The following is a 26,055-nucleotide window of genomic DNA, read 5'->3' on the forward strand; positions in this document are numbered from 1 at the left end:
TCAATATTCCTAACCAAACCAGCCCACAGCTTAATTCAACCTCGAACCATCTTCTTGAATCCAAATGGCACAACATCAAAAAACCTGCACAATCTTGATGATCCTAGTGGTCACAATGGCAGCCAGTGCAAAGGCTCAATCATCAGGGTGCACAAGTGTGCTGATTAGTATGTCACCATGCCTTAACTACATTTCGGGTAACACGTCAACACCATCGTCGGGATGTTGCACCCAACTGGCTAGTGTGGTCCGGTCTCAGCCGCAGTGCCTATGTCAAGTTCTTAACGGTGGTGGCTCGTCTTTGGGAATTAATATTAACCAGACTCAGGCTCTTGAGTTGCCTAAGGCTTGTAATGTCCAGACACCGCCAACTAGTCAATGCAATGGTAATGACCCAAACATTAACTTAGCAAGTTTTTCATTTAAATTATTGAATAAAATGATTTATAAAGGTTTATAAACTACAAACACATTATCAATCGAAAGTTTTTCTTACTTTACTTGGTAATCAATTGAAAGAAGGGACAAGGGTACTGTTAAACTTTGAGGTCAAATGCAATATGTTTGACCATAAAAGTCAAAGTTAGGTTAAACAAGGCCTAAAAAGGGTGACATTTATAAAACTTATTCATTGTTTTATGTTTTCAAACTGGACAGCTGCGTCTCCAACCAACTCTCCTTCAGGAACACCTTCGGGTCCAGGACGCGAAACAAACACCGTGCCATCAACAGATAACGGTTCATCTGATGCTACTTCAATAAGATTCACAACCATTCCTATAGTATTATCGGTACTTGTTGCCATATACACTACGACGTTCTAAGCTATCCGCTTATCTTCCTTCAATTCTTACGTGTCGAGGGACATGCTATGTATGAAATTCTTTTTTGGCCAGTATTTGTATTACTTCGGAATAATATATTGATTTTTTAAGTATTCCTTTGAATTCCATGTGATCCTAGGCACAAAAAGATCATCCTAGGCACAAAAAGATCATCTTAGGATGGACAATCAGTCACATACAACTAACGTTAACTGCGAGAAACAAATAACCCGGGTCCTGGTATAAACATGGTTTATCAAATTTTTAACATCCATAGATCAATGATGAATCAAGTTGAAATTGAGTTAACCTCAACCAAGAGTAAAATAGATTGGTCAAACATTTGCCTTGTAGTTACTTTGTAACTTATTCCCAAAAAGATATTGAAGTCAAAACACAATACTTTTGAGCACCGAATCTCATATGCAAAGCTTGATTTTGAAGAAAAAGAATAGCATGTTACTACATTCTAATATTCCATACACATACATATAATAACAAGTCGCGTCTATGGTTCCTTCCTTCTATTAGAGCATATTTTGTTTTTTCTTTCGTGTTTTTAAGTACGTTTTCAGTTCGTCAACGTTTTAACAGAAAATTTTGTTTGAAAACAAGTTTGGTAAAATATAATACATTTTCATTAATTCGAGTTTTACACGCGCAAAGATATTTACTAGTTAAACTATACGTAAAAAGGGAGGCGGTTGTGAGGTGAAAGCCACACCTATCTAAGCTTAAGCCCAATCATCAAGCCCAGTCTGGCCCACGTCAGTATATAAAAAATATTGACATGATATAGGGTATGTTTGGCAAAAGTAGCTGATGACTGAAAGCTGGTAGCTGTAGCTGATAGCTAGTAGTTTTTAGATATATTTGGTGTTTGGCAGAGTAGCTGGAGCTTTTAATAAAATATATAAAATGACCAAATGGACATAACTAAAAATTTAAAAAGTTTGTCCATTAAAAAGTTCATTATCTTTAAAGGTTAAAATAGTCATTTTTCCCCTAAAAGCTTGTAGCCTCTTCTAAACACTACTAGTAGGAGCGTTCAACCAAAAGCTTCAAGCTCCTAACCTAAAATCTTCAAGCTCCTTCAACCAAACGAAACTTTTGATTGGGTAGGAGTTTTTTCTTAAAAGCTTAAAGCTAGAAGCTCCTAAAAGCTCCATGCCAAACGTACCCATAGCGTATTTTAGACTTTAGAGAATAAATAATCATGTATTCGGTTCAAATCTTCTTTCTCTTTCGGGTCCTAAACAGAATAACTAACATCAACAACATATAGTGTATCAGTGATTATATAATATAAAGAGGGGTTTGTTCAGTTATGGGTTAAAGCTGTACCTATAATAGTTGTTTTGGTCTTTAGATAAATTGCATAATCGACCGGTTTTATTATTAATGGTTCGCTTACTTAGGTTATTAAGAAAGATGGTTCGTTAATTCAGTTAACCATTAGCAATCTTATAAAGGAAAATAAACTACAACTAATATGTTATCATTAAATAAAAACTAGAATAACTAACCCGATTTATGACCAACGCGTTGCGACGTGAAAAGCATGTGGAAACAAAATTGAAATTAGAAAACTATTAAGGTTAAAATAGAAAAAGAACTTATGACAAATTGTTAATATTAAGGTTAAAATAGAAAAAGAATTTATGACAAATTGTTAAACTTGAAAAGAATACGGTTAAAAGTAAACAAAAGTCAAAGAAAAAGTCAAATTAAGATGAATAGTAAATATGTGAGGGAAGAAAAGTTACAAAACTATAGATGGGTAACTATAACACAATTTATATAATGTCTTATTTATAAAACATATGAAGTAGTTGTTTAATGTTGATTTGGTTAATTCTACACATATAAGTATATAACCATAACAAAATCATAAAAATCAGTTATAAAACTACATGATAGTTGATTCATCACTTTTCTGTTGTTTTGATTATTTTATTTCAGTTATTTCGATTTTGATTATGTTATTCCATTTTTACCTACTTATATCTAAAGTTTAATAGTTATAAAGCAAATGAGGTCATGCTATATCAGACCAAATATGATGTTAGTGGGTAGTCAAATTGTTATCAGAGATAGCGCTTACAAACCCGCTGAAAAAACCCTAAATGGGGTGGCACGCCGCCAACACCTTGTCCAAACCCGAGTTTCATTCAAGTTCCTTAAAACTTTCTTCTTCATGTTAATGTTCAAGATAAGACCCAAGAGCGTCGCTGCGGTCACAACACAATCCACAACTGTCGAGTCACACTATTGTAATTAATCTAAATGTACTATTCAACTAATTTAGATGCATCGTTGTTACTCGACAACCTAAACGCATCCTTATACCTAGTTTATATAAAAGCTTTTGAGCTTAGTTTTTTTTAAAGTCAATGATAAATGCTAATTAAGTTTTTACACTATTTTTGCATTCTCGTTATTTATAATCGTGTCACTTTTTGAATCATAACCAATTAAATAATAAGATAAACGGCTCAGAATACTTACTACGCTTAATTTCCATGGCAAATTCGTTGAAATCATCCTCTCTAATAAATATTTTAGAGTTTTCTTTTTATATTTTTTTTGTAACCGTATTAACCAACGTCTTTACCTAAACACTTCAATCTATATTTTTTTCAGCCAGTGTAAACGACCCTCAAATAGTCTAAAAAAAAGTCAAACACATGCTTCAAAAGATCGGTCACCGACCCTTTGCATATCTTTAGCTAATAATGTCATAAAAGTAGAAAAATTAGGTCACCTATACACAACACCTCCTTATAACTCAGTTATACCAATTCCCCTATAAATTGAATCTCAATACCCTCAACCAACCCACAACTTCAATTGAACCTCCAAACATATTCTTGAACCGAAATGGCACAACACCAAAAAATCAGCACAATCTTGATGATCCTAGTGGTCACAATGGCAGCCTTATACGGCGGTGCAATGGCTCAGTCATCATCAGGGTGCACAAATGTGTTGATTAGTATGTCACCATGCCTGAACTACATTTCGGGTAACACATCAACACCGTCGTCAGGATGTTGCACCCAACTAGCTAGTGTGGTCCGGTCACAGCCACAATGCTTGTGTCAAGTTCTTAACGGTGGTGGCTCGTCTTTGGGAATTAATATTAACCAGGCTCAGGCTCTTGAGTTGCCTAAGGCTTGCAATGTCCAAACACCACCAACTAGTCAATGCAATGGTAATGATCTAACCATTTACTTAGCAGATTTTAAATTCAAATTATGCTTAGATTTTAAAAATAGTGAGTTTTATGCATCAATAAATCAAGAATTTTTGTGTTTATTTTATAAATAGTGGTGTGTCTAATAAGATTACAGTAATCACATTGTTTTAATAGCATCTGATTTTTTAATAAAATAATTTAGAAAGGTTATATACTAAAAACACACTATAAATGAGTTTTAACTTGTTCCCTTTTCACCGAACTTTTTTCTTATTTTACTCGATAACCTGAATCGACTCATTCATAATCGAAAGACGGAGTAAAAAGTACTACCTCTAGTTAAATTCTTTCAAAATCTTTAAAGAGGGTGCCGTTGAACTTTGAGGTCAAATATGAAATGTTTGACCATAAAAGTCAAAGTTAGTTTTACCTAAATATAAACAAGGCCTAAAAATGTAACATTTGTTAAACTTATTCATTGTTTTATGTTTTCAAACTGGACAGCTGCGTCTCCAACCAACTCTCCTTCAGGAACACCTTCGGGTCCAGGACGCGATACAAACACCGTGCCATCAACAGACAACGGTTCATCCGATGCAACTTCAATAAGATTCACAACCATTCCTATAATATTTTCAATGCTTGTTGCCATATGCGCTACGGTGTTCTAGATTTCCAGCTTATTTTTTCTTTAATTCTTATGTGTCGAGGGACATACTATGCACGAAATTCTTTTTATTGCCATATTTGTATTGTTTCAGATGAATAAATTGATTTCTATGTATTAGGGGACTAGGGGTGGTTCACTAGTGATAGAATTTATCACTCACAAGCACCAATCAAGTTTCGCCATGTCATTGACCATTTTTCCATCACTCACAAGCATTTTTAGTAGGGGTGGTCATCACTCACCACCACACCCAACAATTTCCCCCCAACCAACAAATACCCTCACAAACCAAAATCATAACGCGTGAAGGAAATAACGGAAAATGGATTTCGTTAATGTATAACGCGTTACCGCATGTACCGGCGGTCGAGTTCAACGCGTGATGGAGATTCACGTTATACTATAACGTATGTGCCCCGTCCCCTCTAATTGTGAATTCCATATGATCCTAGCTACACAAAAAGATCATTTGTAGGATAAACAATTAGTGATGAATCAAAGTTGACCTCAATCAAGAGTAAGTTGACTTGGCCATATATATATTGCCTTGTCATTTGCTCTTAAAGGAGAAAGTTATTAAAGTCAAAACACAATACTTTTGACCTCCATATCTCATATGCAAAGTAATATTTTGAAGAAAAATAATATGTGATGTGAGTTGTGACTACATAAACCATGTAATATACACAATTATAGTTACATTATATTTTGACAATGTTTTAAAAACCGGACTAACAGGCCAAGCATCAGTGATATAACATTAAATTTCATGACTCGTCTAAGTCTAAAAACACGACTCCAAATTTATTTATAGTTGAAACGTCGCGTATCATATGCTATAAAGGGTCGGTTCTTGTCTTGTTTTCATGTCATTGATTTGGTACATAAGATTTATCTTATGCCAAACTGATTAAAAGTTATGTCCGTTTTAAGTTAAACATTCTTCATAATTGATCTATGCTCTTATCGGCTAGCTACCCGATATATTTGCACCACCAAACAAGACTACAAATCAGAGGACCTTCAGCCACAAACGTATCCATCATGGTCCCCCACACTAAGGTAGGTTCCATCAATAGTAAAGATCCTTGGGCAAAGGAGCGGTAAAGACTTCACTGACAGATCACCAACTATCGCCAAACACTTTACCAAAACAAAAACGCCTTCACCCGACTAGATAACACAAGAAAACCGGAAACATAGTATACATTTCGTTTGCGTAAACAATAACCGAATTAAGAAACTAATCAAACCATGACATCCAACTTCTAACTTAACATTAGCTCGGGATCAAAGACCGCCAAAGACGCCCGATCCGGCCACATTCTTCATATCATACATTATCATCAAATAATCACGAATCCAAAACAAGAAGATCATCCCAAATCACATCCATATCTAAAGACGGCATCTTACTAAGCTGAACCTCTTCTCCAACATCCAACAACCCCGGTTCCAACCGCGGTTTCTTTACCCCTTCAACAACCACCTCCGGTAATGATGGCGGTACCCCTTTAACCGCCTTCGGTACGCCTTGCAACTTCGCATGAAGCAAGGCAGCAGTGTTACCACTAACCGAATTCGCCTTCAACTGGCTTTTCAAATTCGGGAAGTTTAAGTGTGCGAAATCGCCACGTAACATATACGCGGCAGTATCGTACGCAAACGCAGCTTCCTCAGCTGTTTTAAACGTTCCAAGCCACACCCGCATTCGGTTTCTCGGTAACCGGATTTCCGCCACCCATTTTCCCCAATGCCGTTGGCGTACCCCTCTAAACTGCTTCTTAGATTTAGCTGCACATACGGATGTCCTTCCAAGGGTATTATGGTCATTTTTTATTTTTGCATGGTAATTTGTTACGTGAGTTCGATAGGGTTGATCAAATCTTGAATCTTGTGAGATGGGTTCAAGAAAGGTTACCGGAAGAGAAGAAGTAGGTGCACCACCATCACCACCGCCGCCGCCACTGCCACCGTCGCCGTGGGTACTGGTGGCTATGATGGTGAAATGATCACCGGAAAAATGCATGTTTTGTGTCATTTTGTGAGTAATAGAGGGTGATGAGTGTTTGTGCAAGTTGGGTTTTATGCTAAGAAAGTATAGATTCATGTGAAGAAAGAGAGGGTTTATATAATATTGTTGTGTCTGAGTAACATGTTTATGTTGGTTTTTTAAAGTCAAAGTTACTATTAAAGTCAGATCTATTTGTAATTGGTAGAATTGGAACCACCCGACATGGTTCCACCCACGCATGCTGCATGCAACGTGCTAGCCATTCTTTGAAATAATGTGATCCGCCAATAGAATCGTGCCACGTCATGTTTTAGGTGTGTTTCTGTTTTTGGAGTGTAACATTTATAGACAAGTGTATAATTTATGTTTAGTGGTAATTTTTGTGACCTTAGACCTTCCATAATGGACCATTAATGCGTCGGTTCTAAAGAGTGTTTGTGTGATGTGGAGGAGAGAGCATAGGCAAAGCATCTTTGAGGTAAGGGGCGTCCCGGCACACCCTCAATTTTTCGGTTCACTTGATTTTTCGTTTAAGCTACGCCACTGGAAGAGAGGGTGTCGTCTAGGAATAGAGAGAGGGAGGAGAGAAACTCGTAAGGATGAATAAGTTGGGCAAGTGATTATTGATATGTTCTTATTCTTAGACCATATGCAGTGGTGGGTGAATTTCAAGCCTCTTCTTTGGGCGTGATCCAACATGTGGCAGCTTAGTTAGCAAAGAGGCATTATGAGGCTTGAAATTAAAATTGGTGTACTGGTATAATGCACTTGCAATGATTACCCAGTTATTTATTTATGGGTTTATGGGGTATTGGATTTTAATAATCCTAAGTTTCACTAATTGGCCGGTAATAATCCCAACTTCAAAAATTGCCTACAACAGTCCCAACTTGTAAGATTTTGGCCACCAATGATCCTTGTCTAACTGGGTTATAACCTTGTTGGGCTGGTGACCTGCAACTTATTCCGGCGACCCGTTTTACCCCTGAAACCACCAAACGAGACCACCACCAATCATCTCCGACCTCCTGTAATCTTCTCCGCTTCTCAAAAGTTTAAAATTTCCACCATCTACGCAACTCCGGTGACCTGCAACTTATTCCGACGACCTTCTATACCCCTGAAACCACCAAAGGAGACCACCACTTGTCATCTCCAACCTCTAGTGACCTTCTCCGCCGCTCAAAACTTCAAAAAACTAACTGGGTTATAACCCAGTTAGACAAGGATCATTGGTGGCCAAATCTTACAAGTTGGGACTGTTGTAGGCAATTTTTGAAATTGGGATTATTACCGGCCAATTAGTGAAACTTGGGATTATTAAAATTCAATACCCCTTTATTTATTTATTTATTTATTTTGAAAATTAAAACAAATAGTAAATGCTTCAACGGTTTGATTGGTCAACAAATCTTCATCCTGGCGTTTTCATGGCCACGCCCAAGCCAAAAAATACAAACGTCCAACCCCCCCCCCCCACACACACACACACACACTACGGGTGGTCTTAAGGGTATATACCACCTCTTCGGACATATGCATGCGTATTCACATACATGCGTGCGTGTTATGCCGAGAGATCACTTAGGTGTAATTATCTGTTTGTGTTACATCCAAACATTCCATGAATTTATAGATAAATAGTTTAGTTTGTTAACTTTTTTGCATTCATTTCTAAGTGAGATACATCACATGTGGAGATTCCTAAAGTGTCCATGTTCATGTCATAGTATGTTGCTTTTTGAACATTTGTATAGGAAGAGTTTGGAAGTGGCACATGATGCTTGTTCTCTAGATGGTAAGCAAAGACACGAGCCCATGTTTTCATATGGTTACTTTCCCTTTATTCTTGCATTTAAATCTTAAAGACAACAAATAAAATTAGCTATTTATGACTCATTATAAATAACTAGATGAATGAATACATTTAGTGATCATGACCATTTTGTCAAGCTTTGACTTACGGTTTATAACTAAAATCATCACGGTAGAGGTTTAATTAAACACGTTAGGTTACGCGAAATTAATCTGTGAAAAACTTGAACCAATTCAGATTCAAACAAATTTAAGCCGCTCAATGGTCACCTTATTAATTTATAGAAATAACGTAGTATTTATGTAATGTGATATGTAATTACCTTTTTTTGAAAGGCAACGATTTATAAGGATAAACTTAAGCAAGATGCTCAAGACATAGAATACGGTACGTGGAAGAAAAAAGGAAACCAAAAGTAAAACGAGTTACAAGTTACAGATTCATATGTAATTACCTAATAAGTATTTATGTAATGCGATACACTGATACTGATACGTCCTGTCTTTGTAAGTGTATTAATTAATATTTTTAGACATTCAACATCAATATCTTTATAGAACACAAATGCTCACTCAAATTATATAAGTAAGAGTTCTTGGGTTCAAATATTGGCAGCTAAAAAGATTTATACTAAAGTTTATGTGTACAAGTGTATATATAATAAATGAAAATAAAGGAGTCAAGTCGAACTAAGTTTGAGCTTGTAAAATTACTCACGAGAGTTTGAGCAAACAAGCTTGAGAATGTACACTTTTAAGTTAAACGAGTCGAGGCTTGAGTCTTGTTCGGATGATTAGTTATCTTAAAAAGCAGCTTGAAGCTACTATTTGATGATTATGGCTAAACAAGTTTAAATTTTAATACATTTTAAAAAACAAAGGCAGTAAACGGTTCTTTTTATTAAGCATTATTTTATATTCCTTCCTGTGGTCCAAAGGCCAAAACAGGCGAGAATCAGAACCTAACTTTTGATCGGAATCACATGTGAAGTCTTGATTACAAAATAATGATGTCTTAGCTTTAAGCCAAAAAAGTCGTACATTTTTTTAGGGTGTAAGGGGTGCTCACCTAATAGGTGAGTCCCCTCTCTTACGCCCGACCAACCATCTATTGCCACGTCAACTCTCCTCTAATACTCCCCTAACACCCCATTTTGATGGTGGCACTCCCCTCTTAGGGGAGTTGGTTTTTTTTTTTTTTTTATTAAATGATGCATGTTTACAAATTAAAAAAAGATTAATAAAAATAAAAATTAAATAAAAGACATTTCATTAAATTAAAAAAAAAAATACATTCAAACTAGAAAAAAAATACATTCAAACTAGAAAAAAAATACATTCAAAGTAGAAAAAAAAATACATTCAAACTAGAAAAATATAAAAACAAACTACTCGTCGTCCGAATCAACTTCAAGGTGAGGCAAATCTAAACTTCCGAGATGCTCAACGAGATCGTGTTTTAGCCTCCAATGCGTGTCTTCGTCAATGAGCTCCGTATAGGCTGTATCATCGAAGACGGGTTCGACTGGAGGATCTTGAATATGTACCGGTGCTATCGCCCTTCCGTCGTCTTTTATAATCATGTTGTGTAAAATAAGGCACGTATACACGATGGACCTTATCTTTCTCACCGTTTTCGAACGCATTGGACGATTTAGTATTCCCCACTTCGACTTTAACACCCCAAACGCCCGTTCCACATCTTTTCTTGCGGCCTCGTGTTGCCTCTTGAACTTTGTTTCATTCGGGTCGTGTGGATATGGAAAAGACTTCACAAACACGGACCAGGTAGGGTAGATCCCATCAGTAAGATAATACCCGCGTTTGTATAAGTGGTTGTTCACTTGAAATGGACAATTTGGCGCCGTTCCGTTTCGTTGAGCAAGAAATAACGGAGATTGTTGCAGCACGTTGATGTCGTTTTGTGAACCCGCAGGCCCACAAAAAGCATGCCAAATCCACAAATCTTGAGACGCAACCGCTTCTAACATAACCGTCGGGTATTGATGATCGCCTCTCATGTATTGTCCACGCAATTCTGTGGGGCACATTTTCCAGACGAAGTGTGTACAATCCAGACTACCCAACATACCAGGTAGGTGATGCCTCTCCTCATGAGCCTGATACAATAGCGCGACGTCGTGGCTCGTTGGTCTACGTAGGAATTCACCCCCATACCTTTTACAGACCGTCTCGCAGAAATATTCAAGGCACTCACGAGAGGTCCTTTCAGACATATTTAAATACTCGTCCCCCTCGTCTGGTGGGTTACCGGTTGCAAGTTGTTTAATTGCCGAAGTAACCTTTTGCAACGGTGTAAAACTTTTCTTCATTCTCTCGTCTAAGCCTTCTTGAAACCACTCGTCATACGCTTCCACGTCACTAACAATTTTAAGGAACAAAGACTTGGACATACGAAATCTGTGACGAAAAGTATCTTCATTAAATTTTGGATTTTCATCAAAATAATCGCCCATGAGTGTCTCATGGCCCCCCTCACGATCTCGACGGACATAATTTTTTTTACTAGACGATGCCGTGTCTAGTAGCTCTGCTTGTTGGATGAGATTTTGGAAGAAAATTAAGCTACTGTCGCTTGACGATGCATCTCCATCGTCGGGAAAGTCGGGTAGGGTAGAAAGAAACTGAAGCTTGGAATCCATTTTGTATTTGAAAGATTGGAGTTTGAGAGTTTTGGTGTGAGTTTGAGAGTGGTGAGTGTGGTAAAAAAATTGATTTAGGTTGTTTAAATATATGTTTTTTAAAAAAAGTTGATTTTTTTTTAATAAAAATGACCGTTTTTCAACAGTCTAATCTCGAAACATGTGCCATCTTCACGCGGTAAGTCCTCGCCGTTCGACCCCCCCGATTCGGGTCCCCGCTTTGATGGCGGCGGTGTTCCCCGTCGGGGACAAGGGTCACCGCACCCCTTCCCCGAGAACGCCCCATACACCCTTATAGTTGCCCTTTTTTATTACGAATAATCGTTTATTTCTTAGTTTTAGCTTCATATTAGTTTACATAACAAAGTTTATAAAATATATATTGCGTTTCACTTTTATAAAGTTTTCAGTGGAACTATTGTTGGCAAGGATGGATTAGGGGTTGTTTGATAGCCTCTGAATGGTCATTAAGAAGCTACCTCTTAATGGAACAATTAAGAATTTTACCAATGAGAAAGTAGAACAATGTGACATGTGATGATTTACCATTCAGAGATTACCTCTTAACCATTCAGACTTGAGTTTACCTCTTATTCAATCAGAGGTTTTAAACCATTAAAAGGTAGCATCTGAATGGTCATTAAGAGGCTACCAAACAGCCCCTTAGCCACTCTAACCAGAGATGTAAGGACACTAATCGATTTGGGATTCCCAATTTTACACTCGTATCCCATTCCTAGACAGGATGTTAACGAGTTAAGCCGCTCATAAGTTATTTGAAACTAATTGTTTAAAGCTTGAAACAAGTCGTGTTAAACATGCACGAGCCTAAACTAGAGTTCATATAAATAAACAAGGTTGATCTCGAGCTTCACATACAAAGCTCGATTAGACTCGGAAGCCCATTATTTAAATAAATATAATTATTATTAGTTTATATAAAAAGATATATAACTAATATTATATATATATATAGAAAAAGTATATCGTACATTACAGCTTAGTGTGCTTCACGTACAACAACGAGCGTGATTTGTTATATAACATGCGTGATTAATGTTTTCAATATGCGTGATTCTTAGGTTTCAACATGCGTGATTTTGGATTTTTGAGTTATAACGTGCGTGATTTCAAAATGAACGTGCGTAATTACCTGTCGTACGTGATGTACGTTAACCTTCCCCCCCCTCTCTCTCTCTCTCTATATATATATATATATATATAGAGAGAGAGAGAGAGAACAAAGATCCGTTAGGAACCAGCTTTTATTGCGAGAACCGCGAGAACCAATGTGAACACAACCAAAAATACCTAAAAATAGCTAAAAAACACAAAAAAAAATATATTTTTTAATATTTTTATAAAAAATCGATACTTTTAGTAGCAAAAAAAATGTAGTTTTTTTTTTGCTACTAAAAGTAGCGATTTTAACATAAAAAAATATTAAAAACAAATTTAGATTTTTTTTTATTTTTTTTAGATTTTTTTTAGGTTTTTGGGGTTTAGTTTTTAGCATTTTAGCTTGGGGGAGGGGGTGGGGGGGGTTTAGGTTTTTGGGGGGTGGGGGGTTAGGTTTTTTCGAGGTTTTTTAGCTATTTTAGGTTGTGTTCACATTGGTTCTCATGGTTCTCGCATGAACCTTACCCTATATATATATATAATATAGGGTCAAGATCTAGGGAAAACGCTGAAAAGTGTGAGAACGGTTATGGATCGTCAGATCAAAACAATCTATGGACTAGATTGATACGGTGGCGTTTTTGTAAATAACATCAATTTTATTAAGTGGACGCGCTTTATTAAGGATAAAAATGTCTTTTACTGCTCAAATCCAAAACGCCAACTAAAATGAGAACACGTCAATCAAAGCAAATAAAACGCCATTAATACAAAACGCCAAAGCTTAGTGATAAAATGCGTTGCAGATTACATGTAAAAGAAACAAACAGTAACTGAAATTCAATTATTAACATTTATTAGAAGAAATTATTTCTTAAATTACGCGCCAAAAACAACATTATATAAACGACGCTAACATCGCTTCCATAATCACTTCCATCCGTCAATCTAAAAACATATTTTACCAAAACACCAAGTTTAACCAAAATGCCAAAAATGGCAACCATCGTTTCATGGAGATACACCCTAAAAATCAGAAGATTCATCATACGTTTTGACAACAGAAGAAGGGTGTTTGGTAATACAATCAAAGCAATTTTGAAAATGGAAGAAGAGGTACAGAGGGGTTTCCTATCACTTGGCATCCCTATTGATAACGAATGTCATGAAACACATAAGCTTATGAGAAGATTAACAAGGAAATTTGGACCAAGCAAAGCAGATGGAAAAATGGACCCATACATCACATCATGGCGTTTTGATGAAGAAACAGACATGCTGACCGTTATATGTGATAATAGAGAGTAGGAAGACTACATGCTTGAAGACATCATGACCAAGCAGGGGGTTGGGTGCATGGAAGAGTTACACAACACCACATGTTTGAATACAGACATGGACATAAAAATAGCGTTGATGCAGGACATGTTCAAATGGAGGCTTCAAAATCTTCAATAACAAGAAGCCAATGAAAGTGAAAGTGATGACTTGGATGAAAGACTAGAAGAAAACTCCAAAGAAGAAGATGAAGGAAGTGATGGATACTTCTCAGAGAAAGTACATTCTGACAAGGAGTTTTAATTTTTTTTCTTTTGTGTATTTTTTTCAGATAATAAAATACTATATATATCCCGTAACACCTTGTAAAATCGTGTCTAATAATGTGTTGACACGTGTACTAAACCCTAATGAAGTCAAACACTTACTATGAAGGACGAATATTGTCAAATGATGAAAAGATGTATGTGGAGGGACTAAATGTGTCAACATGCATATTCTATGCCTCTGAATGACCTTTTACGGTGTTCGTATTCCTTAACGAATTATTTATTGGATAAATGAAACCTTTTGTAATTAAAAACAAAAGATTATTAATTGATGGGTTAAAAGCGTCGACATGTTGAATTATACCTCTGAGTGACCTTTTAACGAGCCCGGAGCTTAACGATGTTAATTTATACTTCCAATAGCACCTAAAACATAACTTGAGGGGCCAAAAGTGCAATATATGAAAGTTATTTAAGTTATAAGGTTGAGGGGCCGTTTATGACAAAAATAAAAAAATGTAAATGGCAAAAAATTGCAAAAGTTAGGGACTAAAATGGCTGAAAAAAACTATTTGAACTAGAATGGCAAGAAAAAAAAATATTTGAACTAAAATGCCAATTTTGATCAGATCTTATGCACTAAAATGGCAATTTACTCTATTATGAATGAAAAACTATCTCCTATTTATACTAAAAAAATAAAGTATCTAAGGCTAATAGGAAGTTGTAACTTATTCTCCACTACTCTATGACTTAAAGCCACTTGAACATGTCCTCTTGACTTAAAGCTAAATCATAACTCCTTGCTGGAACATGATAATCTCTCAAATATATGATAACTAGGTTAGTTCTTCGTGTGTTACACGGGTTGAACAATCTAAACCGGATAATAAATATTTCTTGTAAATGCAAACTAAAGATGGAGATGTTTATATACCAAGTTAACATAAATGAGTTAATATAAAGATGATGTATGTTACTATTATAAAATTCATCAAAGAAACATGTAATCGTTGAAAATGATACAAAAATAAATATATTATATTACATTATATTTAATGAGAAATAAAAAGTTACAATTATAATTCGCACATTATCGAAAATAATTTGAATAAGGAAAATATTTACATAACTATTAGATTTTTAGCTTGATTTTAGTGACGTATTGCAACATTTTGTTTTATATATATATATAGGGGGGCTGCTAGAATGAAAACCACCCCGAGTTGTAAGAACCGCGAGAACCACACCATCCGGGTCGCCGTTTACCATGATTTTTTTTTACAACTACATGTGTATATTATAAACACATCCGTAAAAAAAAAAATTTAAACCCCCCCCCCCCCCCCCCGAGGGGGTAGTTTTTTACACCACAAGTTTGGTGTTTTTATTTTTCTTTTTATTTTTCTTTTTTTTTCACCAAACTTGTGGTGTAAAAAACTACCCCCTCGGGGGGGGGCGTTTAATTTTTTTTTTACAGATGTGTTTATAATATACACATGTAGTTGTAAAAAAAAATCATGGTAAACGGCGACCCGGATGGTGTGGTTCTCGCGGTTCTTATAACTCGGGGTGGTTTTCATTCTAGTGGCTCCCTATATATATATATATATATATATATATATATATATATATATAAAGTTAGATAGTAATAAATTATGAAAATAATATGTTGAGTAAAGTATATGGATGATCCCTGTTATTTATCAAAATTTTGAATTTAATCTCTAATTTTTCAAAAATAAACGAACACTATAGGTGGTTAGTAATAACAATTAAGTTATATATTTAGTTATAATAATATGAACTGTCTCGTGTGATTGACACCTTAAACCCTTATATACTTTGAAAAAAATCCAATTTTCGAGGAATACGGGCTGTATAAGATTACTAAATTTACTTTATACGGGCCTTATATACGTTGGCACAGACCTTGTCAGTTAATTTAATTCTATACGGGCCGTATAACTTTATACGGCTCGTATACACAATGTAAAAATAAGTTTTTTCCATGTGTTTCTATTAGGACTTATTTTTTCTAATCAGGATATAAAATAATAATCATACATCATATCCATGCATATTTAATTGTATCAAGATAAGACATATTTTATATCCTATTCATCATAACCGTATTATAAAAGTCACCAAAGTGTTGAATTCAAAATAATTATGATTTTTTTAGAAGAGGTTAAATTAAAATTAAATTAAATAATAATTATCTATAAGAGATTAAACTAAATAATATTTAATAGGAAGGTTATCTATAATTAATTATAAGAGATTAAAGTAAATAATAATTATCCATAAGATAGATAGCCTAATATAATGACAAGTGTCCCAAACATGGTTTCTTTTATATATAGTATAGATAGATTGGGTCAATTCATCTTGTTCGGATCGACCCATTCGGGCCCAATTAGCAAATGTCCTAGCGTCCTTCGCTATTGCATCTCTGTATACATAAACTAGCACGAGTATTATGTAATCTACTATGAGTCTAGGACAAACTTTGTTTTCACCATTATCTTATTTGCATCCAAGTTGAGTTGGTCGACCAAATAGGCTGGTTTATTGGTTTGATAGGGTAACGGTTCGGTTTTGGTTATTTAAACTATTTTTAAATACTAGTTTGTATTAGAATTTCTAAAATGATGAAGAAGATTGATTCATAAAACACAAAATGCTCTACAAAAGGCTAAGGTTTCTTGAAAACTTGGCTTTTAATTGGTTTTGATAATTTAAATGACTTTAATGTAGGGTTTATGTAGACTTTGGGATTTGAGTTGTTTGTATAGATGATTTAACTTGAATATGCAACTAAGTGGCTGATACATGGAGCCTTTTGTGGGGTTGTAAGTGTAATGATCAGAAATAAATGGTCACGACGAATAACTGGATTCTAGTTCAGTCCAACCGACTCTATAATGAAAGTATAGCTATCGATGTCGTCACGAATTTATGCCCCCACCCTATTACGAGTTAAAAAAAAGACCGAAATTTGGCAACACATCTTAAAGCCCGTAGAAAACAAATAACTATTCGGTTGATGGGCTGGTTAGAAACAGTAAAACGGCCCGTGCCTCTTTTTAAAAAGTTCAAAATGGGCTCCTTACAAATGGGCCATGTAGCCCAATATTGTTTAGGTCAAAATCCAAACTATAACCATATTGACAAATTTACCCTCACTATTCACACATTCACGTGAAACGATACCGGATAAAACCCTAAAAACCATCACGCGAGAGACACGTGACTTCACAATACAAAACCGCTGCAAGCATCTCTAATAATCTCAACCGTCCGATCAAACGCCACGTCACCGATTCCCCCTCAAATGTAAATTCAACGGCCCAGATTAAACGTCATTAACAGCAACTCTGAAGAACGAATATCTCTCATTTGAAAGTTGAAACCCTAATTTCGAACAAAAATTTGCTTTGATGAAGATGATGATCGAAGATGATTTGGAGATCGAACGCGAGGTTGAGGAAATTGTTGTTGATGATGAGGATAGTGTAGAGATTGACAGTGAAGTTGAGGTTGAAGAAGATGACGGTGAAGACGATGATGACGGTGAAGATGATGATGACGGAGAGGATGAGGATGATGATGATGATGTGCAGGAGGTGTTTCAGAGCTCCGGCGGTGGTCCGGCGTCGCAGGAAGGTGAGGAGGATGAAGAGGAGGATGAAGATGAAGATGGAGATGATGATGATGATGATGACGATGACGACGACGACGGTGAAGATAGCGATGATGATGATGACGAGGATGAGGATGAGGAAGGTGAAGAAGAAGAGGTATGTTTCTGTACGCTTTAGTTATATGTGTTTTTTTTGTTTTAAATATTTGTAGTGTTAGGTCATTATGTTGATCTTGTTGTTGATGATTTTTGTGATGTTTTGGTTCAGATCTGATGATTTTATGCTTTAATCTTCTTATTATAAGTTTCATGACTATATATTTTTTCAAATGCTTGTAGTGTTTAGGTTATGAGATTGATTATCTGATGATGATTTTTGAGAGTTTCTGGTTCAGATCTGATGATTTTTGCTTTAGTTTTTTTAAGTTTCATGAGTATATATTTCTTTCAGATTTTCCTACTGTTTAGTTTATGAAGTCGGACATATTAATTTTTCTGTTGATGAATTTTGGTCAGATCTGATGAGTTTGGACTTCAATCTTCTTATAAGTTTCATGAATTAATATTTTTCAAATATGTGTACTGTCCAGTTTATGAAATCGGATATGTTGTTGATGATACATGTGATTTTTTGGTTCAGATCTGATGGTTTTATTCTTAAGGTTCCTTTTGAGTTTCATGATTTTGATATAGGTTCATGATGTATTTTCTCACTGAATTTCAAAGCTGCAGATCTGTGCATATATTTGTATTTGGTTTCAAGTGTTATAAATTGTTAATACAACACCTGGATTTAGTAATTTTTTTTAACTGAGCGGTTTTACTGTAGATTCATGTTGTATTTTCCCACTGAAATTTAAAGCTGTAGATCTGTTCATATTAGTATTTGGTTTTAAATTCTTGTAAATTATTAAAATAGTACCTGGATCTAGAAATTTTATGAACAGAGGTTTCACTGTAGTGTAGCTTTTAATTTCAGTTTTTAAATTTTTGTTATGATAATGTGCTATTCCCTTTTTGTTTTTTGGCAAAAAGTCAGATCCAGCAATAATAGTCGAAACAGCTTGTGAGTTAGACCACAGGTCATGATTTGCAACGAATGATTTGACTTTGAATAAATAATAATTCTATGGAAAATTAGTAATTTTGATTTGAAATCTCAGTTTTTTTAGTGAACATGTATCTCTGGTTGTAGATCCGAGTTTAAAGTTCTGTAACATATCAGTAGCAACATCAACATGAATGTTAGATAAAAGTCTGTTGTATGTTGACTCATGGTGACAACTTTTATGTGGTTTACAGGAGCAGGATATGGGAACTGAATACTTGGTTCGACCAGTGGCTAACCCAGAAGACGAAGAAGATGCTAGTGATTTTGAGCCCGAAGAGAATGGTGTCGATGAAGATGATCTTGAAGATGAAGATGACGACGATGACGATGATGATGGAAGGAAATCTGAAGCCCCGTCAAAGAGAAAGAGGTCCGGGAAAGATGACGATGATGATGACGACGATGATGATGGTGCTGATGATGCCAGACCATCCAAGAGATGACCATAGGTCCATCTCTATCTTTATTGCTTAATGTTGAAGTTTCAATGTAGAAGATTGTTCGAAATGGTTGGCGGGATGACAAGTGTTATTTTTCTGCCATTTCATGTAGCTTTCGTTGGTGCGGTTTATATCTCTAGGAGGTTCTGCATTTGCACAGCATAACAATTAGGAACAAAGACTATGTTACTTCTGATTTTGTGTAACCTTAGATGTTTGACATTTTGTTTTTCTTGGTTTGTATCCTTGGATAATTTTAGCATATGGTTCTTCAAGAATTTTTTTTCCATTATCCTTCTTTTCACATGTTCATATTATGTTTCGGAACTTACACATATAATCCAAGTGTTTGCTTAACGTAACACTTTTGATTCCTGAAGTGGATGTCATATAAATATTTCTGATTTCTGATATGTTCGATGTAAAGTGCACTAGAAATAACCATAAATAACTAAAGAAAAATAAATAAAAAACACCATTTGATAACTTAATAATTAAAACAAGATATAATTTAACAAAAAAAATTAGATAACTTAAAAAAAACATAACATACTTTAAAAAAGATAACATTAAGATTTAAAAACCTTTAACTCCATTTTTTTATCTTTTCTTTCATTTTTCTCAACATGTCACGATCTTCTTCCGGACATGAGTTGATGTCGGTTGTCATGATCTTCCAATCCTCTCTTTCCGCCGCCTCTTCCTTCAACCGAACCCTTTCGTCAACTTCGTGTTTCTTCACCCTTTATCTTTTTGGTTGTGACTTCGGCGTATGCTTTGAAATGGGCCATCAAATTGTCCATTTTCAAACTGGAAAAGGTTGGGCATTTTGACATACTAATCCACGCCTCAGCTAATGTCTCCTCCTCAATTTTTGACCAAGGTTGGGCCTTCGGTTTTGAAGTATGATCAACGGCTACACGCGCCGTTTGCTTCCCTTTTTTTCGTTTGGAAGTTTGGGGTTGCATTTCAGGCACAAAATCTTCAACCTCATCTTCTACGGGCTGAGACGATCATGCTAGTGGCGGTGATGATTGGGGTTGCGATTGAAATTGCGAGTTAAACGGGTTTCGCATTAACATTTGTTGCATTTGGCTCATTTTGAAAGCATTGAGGGTTTGTTGGAAACTCGCAAAAGAAAATTGCGATGCCGACCAATTCGGATCGAGTGTTGGAGTGTAGGCGGGTAACGAGAAAATGTTTGGATTCGGGTTGTTATGATTGTAGGGATCCATGGCTAGCATTTATAAAAATGAAGAGATTTATAAAAGTGAGAGAGATTGGGTTGGGATTGTATGAAAAAATGAAATAGAATGGTAGTATTTATAAAGTAAAAAAGGATATGTTTTTTAATTGAAAGAGCAGTTGAACGGCTAGAATTTTGAAAAGGAGGCCCGGATTGGTGACGCGACGGGGCTAGGGGCGGTGTAGCCGACCCACGACGTGGCACGCCGTCCCGGGGATGAGCCCCACACCCTTAGTCTAAGCCAGATATGTTAATGCTTTGGATACGAATGAAGATGAATTAAGTTGTAATATCTTAGTTCCCTCTTTCTAACCCTTTTGTTAGTGGACCAACAATTTATGTTCGCTTTTTTCACCACATGACTTAACCAAAAAAATCATATGATCATAACTAATGGTCTAGTGGTATGGTGTTTGTTCTTACAAACCAAAAAAAAAAAAATCATATACTCATAACTAATGGTCTAGTGGTGTGGTGTTTGTCCCTACATAGATAATCTGGGTTCAATTTCTTCCGCTTGCAAAGTTTGGTGGTATTTAGTTGTAAAAAATTACCGTAACTCATAACTAATGGTCTAGTGGTGTGGTGTTTGTCTCTACATTGATAATTTGGGTTCAATTTCTTCCGCTTGCAAAGTTTGGTGGTATTTAGTTGTAAAAAATTACCGTAAATAAATATGGGTGTCACTTCAAGTTGTTCATTTTCTCGTTACCCGCCTACACTTCAACACTCGATCCGAATTGATTTTTAGTATATAAAACAAACATACAGACTCTAATTCATTTATAATGGAAAAACTGTTAATAAAGTACAAGTTATATCAACAATTTTAGTGTTGTGCTGTTGTCATTACAGATTATGGTTTTGGTTTTGGTTCTCATTTTCAGTAATTGTTAAATCAGTCATTTAGTCTTTGTAGTGGTTAGACAATGTCATCAGCAATCCTTTATGATTTCACATGTGATAAATCTCCCACCAACCCATTTCTGATTTCACCAAAATCTCTCCACAATATATAAACTGTTAAAATCCTCATCATAATGTGAATCAAATTGTTTGTCCTAAAAACAAAAATAAAATTCAAAAATTACAAGAAATTAAAACCCTTAAATCTGAGCTCTAGACACCACCCTCTTTTTGTAACTTGGGAAACCAAACACAAAGGCACCCGAAAGCAAAGACTGAACCGCGTTTGCTTAGAAGATGTGCACGATATCATAAGCAAATCTTTTTTCTTGTCAAGGCATCAAATATTAACCAAACGAGAAAGACAAATCAGTGATTAATGTGGTTAAAACAATCAGTTTTTATGATATCGTAATAGGCCATCGAAACGGGACAGGTCATGTTAGAAACCTACAATTGTAAACATTTGTACACGTTTTTGGTGATTTTCGACCCATTTCACATAAATTTTCAAACTTTACCTTTTGGAGACAAAATACAAACAAAGTCCACCCATTTTGAGGCAAACGGGTCAAAATTGCCACCTCTAAATTCATTATAAATAGGGTTCATGATAGATTTATATGGAAAATATGCAATAAAGAAAAAGATCAAGCACAAAAGGATACGTCCAGAACAGCACGAACGACTACAAAAAAAGATACAGTTGGCTTGGTTAATACACAAATCTAACAAAAGGTCTTTAAAAAATAATGCATATTTAATTAACAGATACGAGACATTTACCAAAAGCCCGCCGAGAAATCCGTCCAATAGAACCCTGTTCCAGCTGTCAAAATATGAATGGATGGAAAAACCCGCCCGGGCTGTTAGACACACCGATGTAATTGCCATGACCAGTACATAAACCACAAACCCCATGAGGCCTGTAAATCCACATATTCCAGCAATCACTCCACCGATGATCGACATAAATGTTCGACTGCATATTGTCATCAATAAAAAGAATAACATGATTCTACGTAGAATCTTAAGATTGGCACTTGAGATTTGCAAATGAAATCTTAAAACTGACCAGTAGTATACGACTTTCATGTTGCTTTGCAAATTCTCAGCATTGAAGGTTGGCATTTCATTTTCATTTGATTTTTTCCCGGATTCATCGTGGCTAGCCATACCTTCCACCTTTTGTAATTTTATCACAAAAGAACAAGATACATCAGATTTTTGAAGATGTAATAATAATCAGCTAAATAGTCGATTAACTGTTTTCAACATTCTAATAATTTAAGGATCGCATTTGTAAAATGACCCGATATAGCTAACAGTTCTTGTTAATTTTATCACAAAAGAACAAGATACGTATATACAATGATGCAAACTAAACGTGATGATGATCGATTAAGGAGGGTATGTACCATTTACATTGAAACATACAGTGATCACAAACATACATACATACATTATATAATGCCAGAAGAAAAGGCATATTACATTGAAACATACAAGCAAGGTTTAAAAAACGGAAACAAGTTTCGAGGCGTTTTCTCTTCGCATCACGAGGCGTAAGCCTCGAGGCGAACAGAGGCATAAGCCCGGGGCGGAATTAAAATAAATATAAAAGTTATATATCTTATAAAAATAATAATACTAACTAAATCCATCATCAAAAACACTCATAAAAAAGACATAAATTGCTAGAAATTGACACAAAAAGTCAAAAACAAACATCAGAAACCCCTGAGGCGCAGCCTTTTTAGCGCCTCAGCCTCTTTGAGGCACACGTGCAATAGAATGGATTTTTGGGAGTTTCGCCTTGAGGCGCGCCTCGAGGCGCACGCCTCAACCGCTTTTTTAAACCATGCATACAAGCACTTGATGAAGTCCATTTGCTTTCTTTCTTGTGCATAATGAATATATCAGTAGATAATAACAACAAGAACCATTCAACTTCACCAACAAACACGTAAAAAAAACTAATTTAACCTGTTCGCATTCCAAAACCACCGTACCTGATTCAAATTCAATCAGAATTGCAGCTCAATAAACACTTCAAACAGTACCTGTGTGAAAAAATAGAAAAAACGAACCAAAAGAACAGAAAAGAAAAACTAAGAGGATGAACGAAAATTTGTGTATAAGAAATACTCGTATTTGATACGCTCAGCTGATCAGAGTGATTGGTTTCTACTCGCTCCAATTTAACACATTCGATCATCGATTTACACAACTCAGTTCAGATTCAAACAAACACATGATAAAACACACATTACAGGCATCAATTTACACAGGTCAGTTCAGAATTTCGGATTCTAGCCCTAATGTCTAAAGAAAGTGATGGAATGAATAAAATGAAATGGTTATGAAGCCCTAAATCAAACATACACCGGAAGAAATACACGAAACAAAACTGCGTTTAATTCTAACCTCCTTATCGTTGAAATTTTGCAAAACTTTGAAGTAGAGCGATGAAGATCTTGCTATTTGCTATGGAAGACCAAGATCTCAGATGAAACCCTAGACCATCTAATTGCTATTGTCCTAAGCAAATGAACAGTAAACTACAGTATAATAAAATATTATATTAGTTTTTTTTATAGTTTTATTATCTTAATATTATAATAATTGTTATCTCCTTTATTTTTTAAGTCTAACAAGCTTAGTGTTAACCAGTGCTTGTATCGAAAATACCGGTTCGTTATCAGTACATGAGGGTAAAAACCAGCACCAGTCTTGTATATAAAACGCCAAAAGTCGGTACCGGATTGAGATTGATAATCTTTTAGTTCGAGAAATTTGGTACTGCTACCCAGTACCATTTGCTCATCTTGATCACGGGTACCGTACGAACACCAACGGTATCGTACAACTTTTTTTTAGTTTCAGGGGTAGGGATGAGCTCGGTGCCAACTGATACTGAATCGGTATTGGTGCTGAAAATACCGGTTACGGTATCGGTATATGAAGGTAAAAACCGGTAGCGAACCAGTACTAGGAACGCCAAACGTCAGTACCGAAATGGTACTTAGGATCTTTCGGTTCAGGAAATTCGGTACCGGTACCAATTACTATTTGCTCATCTCTGACTACGGGCTTCTACTGAACAACATCATTACCATACAGCTTTTTTAGTTGATTTTCTTTCGGTTATTTTTTAGTGTTTTTTTCTACATTTTCTTTTTATTTTTGTCAGTAATTCCATGTGCAACGCGCTCGTAGTGATTTCAAACACATATAAACACAGACTAAATAATAAAAGAAGTTCGCCGCAACGCGGCGACGGTTTTTATAACTAGTTTACATAAAAAAGTGAACTATCGCTGTTTACGCTATAACCCAAATAGCGAAACTTCATCGATTCGCTACATAGCGGGCTATAGCGATCACTATAATCGCTATTGACAACTATGTCCTCAAGTTAGGCCTAAGCCCACTTAAAGATAACTAGGGCCGGTTAAACTAAACCCCCAATTTAACTTCCAATTAAAACGACGTGTGGGTCGGCTCAAGGCTAGGGTCGGCCGCCCTCTCTTGATTGGGCGTCCACACCGATTCACCAAACAATTTGAAGTTTGTTTGGAAGGATATTTAGGAGGTGAGTTGCAACTTCAAGGGCATGATGCCAGTAAGTATTTGGCTATGAGGATTGTGCAAGCAAAATTCGAATAGTATTGTTAATGGAACGAAAGTTCAGCTTTGCCATTTTGGGAGGAGGCGTTGGGGCAAAAGTACCTAAAATGCGTATCATTTTTGGTTGCAAAACTGTTTAAACCATAAATTTGCATAATCTTTACCATTATCGCACTGAAATTGTTTAATTGATCAAATTGAGTGGTTATTAATTTGGAAAAAATGGTGAAGATGGAGAATACTTGTGATTTATTGCTAATTAGGTAGGTCCATAAGAAGTTTATAAAATCTTCAAGACACAATACGTAATAACGGTGACCTCCACTACTCAAATATGGGGAGGTCCATAAATCACTGTGAACAATATCAAATAGTAGAGATGTATGATTAAAAGAATCCACATGCCACACCCCAACCGATAAAGGAAACATCGGGGCGAGACGAAATAGATTGCTCGAGACGTCACAACTTGCTAAATATGACAATATTTAAATAATTCGGATTTCATTAATACTAACTTGGTACATTGTTTGAAATAAAATACGACAAGGAAAATTCAAATACAACATTAAAAGTACATAAATTAAAATGAGTTTCTAAATCCGTCCTACTAGTTTCTTAAGAACGACATGACATCAATTTCCTGCAATATATATATATATATATACATATTCAAATAGAGTCAACACATAAAGCATTGACGAGTTTACAAGTTTGAATACTAGCATAATAGTAAAAGTTGTCATCAATCCTACATGGCATAATAATATACTAAGGCATAAACATAACATACTAGCATGCATCAAATATATGCCAAACCAAATGTGTTCACAAAGTTGCGTATCTTGTCGCCGAAGCGACATGACTGTGATTGAATGACTTAACATAGACCCTTCCTAAGAGCGATGTGCTACTCCTATAGCGCTATACATGTTAAAGTTGGCTCGTGAAGTTAATGACAAATATTTATACAAGCAAGGCTTCTAGCATGTATAAACAGATTGATTGATTTGAATGTTGTGATTGTGAGTTCGATAATTTGTTACATATTGCACCCAAAAGTGTGAAAATGGGGGTCATGTAAACTCACGGTTTGCAAAGCTTCCACTTGAGTCAGATTGGGGAGTTTTGAGTTGGGAGCACCGAAGTTACCCTACGATCGGGAAGCGGAGGTGTATGAGTTTGTGGATTCGCTTCGGAATTAAGTTAACGAGATATCGATTTT

General features: G+C 35.7%; 5 protein-coding genes across 8 annotated transcripts; 3 read left to right on the forward strand and 2 right to left on the reverse strand.

Moving 5' to 3' along the window:
* LOC110877546 (non-specific lipid-transfer protein-like protein At2g13820) lies at positions 1-937 on the forward strand. Of its 2 annotated transcripts, XM_022125703.2 has the most exons (3): positions 1-142; positions 218-386; positions 658-937. In XM_022125703.2, the coding sequence occupies exons 1-3, from the start codon at positions 65-67 to the stop codon at positions 822-824; spliced, it is 414 nt and encodes a 137-aa protein (XP_021981395.1). In that variant the 5' UTR covers positions 1-64; the 3' UTR covers positions 825-937. The 2 variants fall into 2 exon arrangements, with proteins under 2 accessions (XP_021981395.1, XP_021981388.1); XM_022125696.2 differs by having other exon boundaries at positions 1-386.
* A 2,668-nt stretch (positions 938-3,605) lies between these two features.
* Positions 3,606-4,807, forward strand: LOC110877557 (non-specific lipid-transfer protein-like protein At2g13820). The gene is made up of 2 exons (XM_022125715.2): positions 3,606-4,038; positions 4,528-4,807. The coding sequence occupies exons 1-2, from the start codon at positions 3,705-3,707 to the stop codon at positions 4,692-4,694; spliced, it is 501 nt and encodes a 166-aa protein (XP_021981407.1). The 5' UTR covers positions 3,606-3,704; the 3' UTR covers positions 4,695-4,807.
* A 1,030-nt stretch (positions 4,808-5,837) lies between these two features.
* Positions 5,838-6,833, reverse strand: LOC110877567 (ethylene-responsive transcription factor ERF062). The gene has a single exon (XM_022125725.2). It carries the CDS (start codon positions 6,801-6,803, stop codon positions 6,048-6,050), a length of 756 nt encoding a protein of 251 aa, XP_021981417.1. The 5' UTR covers positions 6,804-6,833; the 3' UTR covers positions 5,838-6,047.
* Positions 6,834-17,059: 10,226 nt separating this feature from the next.
* LOC110877577 (nucleolin) lies at positions 17,060-19,346 on the forward strand. The gene is made up of 3 exons (XM_022125742.2): positions 17,060-17,654; positions 18,800-19,057; positions 19,161-19,346. Exons 1-2 carry the CDS (start codon positions 17,295-17,297, stop codon positions 19,049-19,051), a joined length of 612 nt encoding a protein of 203 aa, XP_021981434.1. The 5' UTR covers positions 17,060-17,294; the 3' UTR covers positions 19,052-19,057; positions 19,161-19,346.
* Positions 19,347-21,281: 1,935 nt separating this feature from the next.
* Positions 21,282-23,757, reverse strand: LOC110877585 (ER membrane protein complex subunit 6). 3 transcript variants are annotated; one of them, XM_022125744.2, is made up of 6 exons: positions 23,628-23,750; positions 23,213-23,263; positions 22,276-22,385; positions 21,987-22,182; positions 21,869-21,888; positions 21,282-21,521 (listed from the first exon to the last, which is right to left on the reverse strand). In XM_022125744.2, the coding sequence occupies exons 3-6, from the start codon at positions 22,374-22,376 to the stop codon at positions 21,491-21,493; spliced, it is 348 nt and encodes a 115-aa protein (XP_021981436.1). In that variant the 5' UTR covers positions 22,377-22,385; positions 23,213-23,263; positions 23,628-23,750; the 3' UTR covers positions 21,282-21,490. The 3 variants fall into 3 exon arrangements, with proteins under 3 accessions (XP_021981436.1, XP_021981450.1, XP_021981443.1); XM_022125758.2 differs by having other exon boundaries at positions 23,187-23,263; XM_022125751.2 differs by lacking the exon at positions 23,213-23,263 and having other exon boundaries at positions 23,628-23,757.
* Positions 23,758-26,055: the final 2,298 nt, after the last annotated feature.

The sequence above is a fragment of the Helianthus annuus genome, chromosome 1, assembly GCF_002127325.2.
Source record: "Helianthus annuus cultivar XRQ/B chromosome 1, HanXRQr2.0-SUNRISE, whole genome shotgun sequence".
NCBI classification, from domain to species: Eukaryota; Viridiplantae; Streptophyta; class Magnoliopsida; order Asterales; family Asteraceae; genus Helianthus; species Helianthus annuus.

Coding starts and splice junctions, on each gene's coding strand:
- LOC110877546 (XM_022125696.2), top strand. CDS start 65: ATGGCACAACATCAAAAAACCTGCACAATCTTGATGATCCTAGTGGTC. Junction 387..657: donor GCCAACTAGTCAATGCAATG/GTAATGACCCAA, acceptor CAAACTGGACAG/CTGCGTCTCCAACCAACTCT.
- LOC110877557 (XM_022125715.2), top strand. CDS start 3,705: ATGGCACAACACCAAAAAATCAGCACAATCTTGATGATCCTAGTGGTC. Junction 4,039..4,527: donor ACCAACTAGTCAATGCAATG/GTAATGATCTAA, acceptor CAAACTGGACAG/CTGCGTCTCCAACCAACTCT.
- LOC110877567 (XM_022125725.2), bottom strand. CDS start 6,803: ATGAATCTATACTTTCTTAGCATAAAACCCAACTTGCACAAACACTCA.
- LOC110877577 (XM_022125742.2), top strand. CDS start 17,295: ATGAAGATGATGATCGAAGATGATTTGGAGATCGAACGCGAGGTTGAG. Junction 17,655..18,799: donor AGGAAGGTGAAGAAGAAGAG/GTATGTTTCTGT, acceptor TGTGGTTTACAG/GAGCAGGATATGGGAACTGA.
- LOC110877585 (XM_022125751.2), bottom strand. CDS start 22,376: ATGGCTAGCCACGATGAATCCGGGAAAAAATCAAATGAAAATGAAATG. Junction 22,183..22,275: donor ATGAAAGTCGTATACTACTG/GTCAGTTTTAAG, acceptor GACAATATGCAG/TCGAACATTTATGTCGATCA. Junction 21,889..21,986: donor GATTTCTCGGCGGGCTTTTG/GTAAATGTCTCG, acceptor CTTTTTTTGTAG/TCGTTCGTGCTGTTCTGGAC.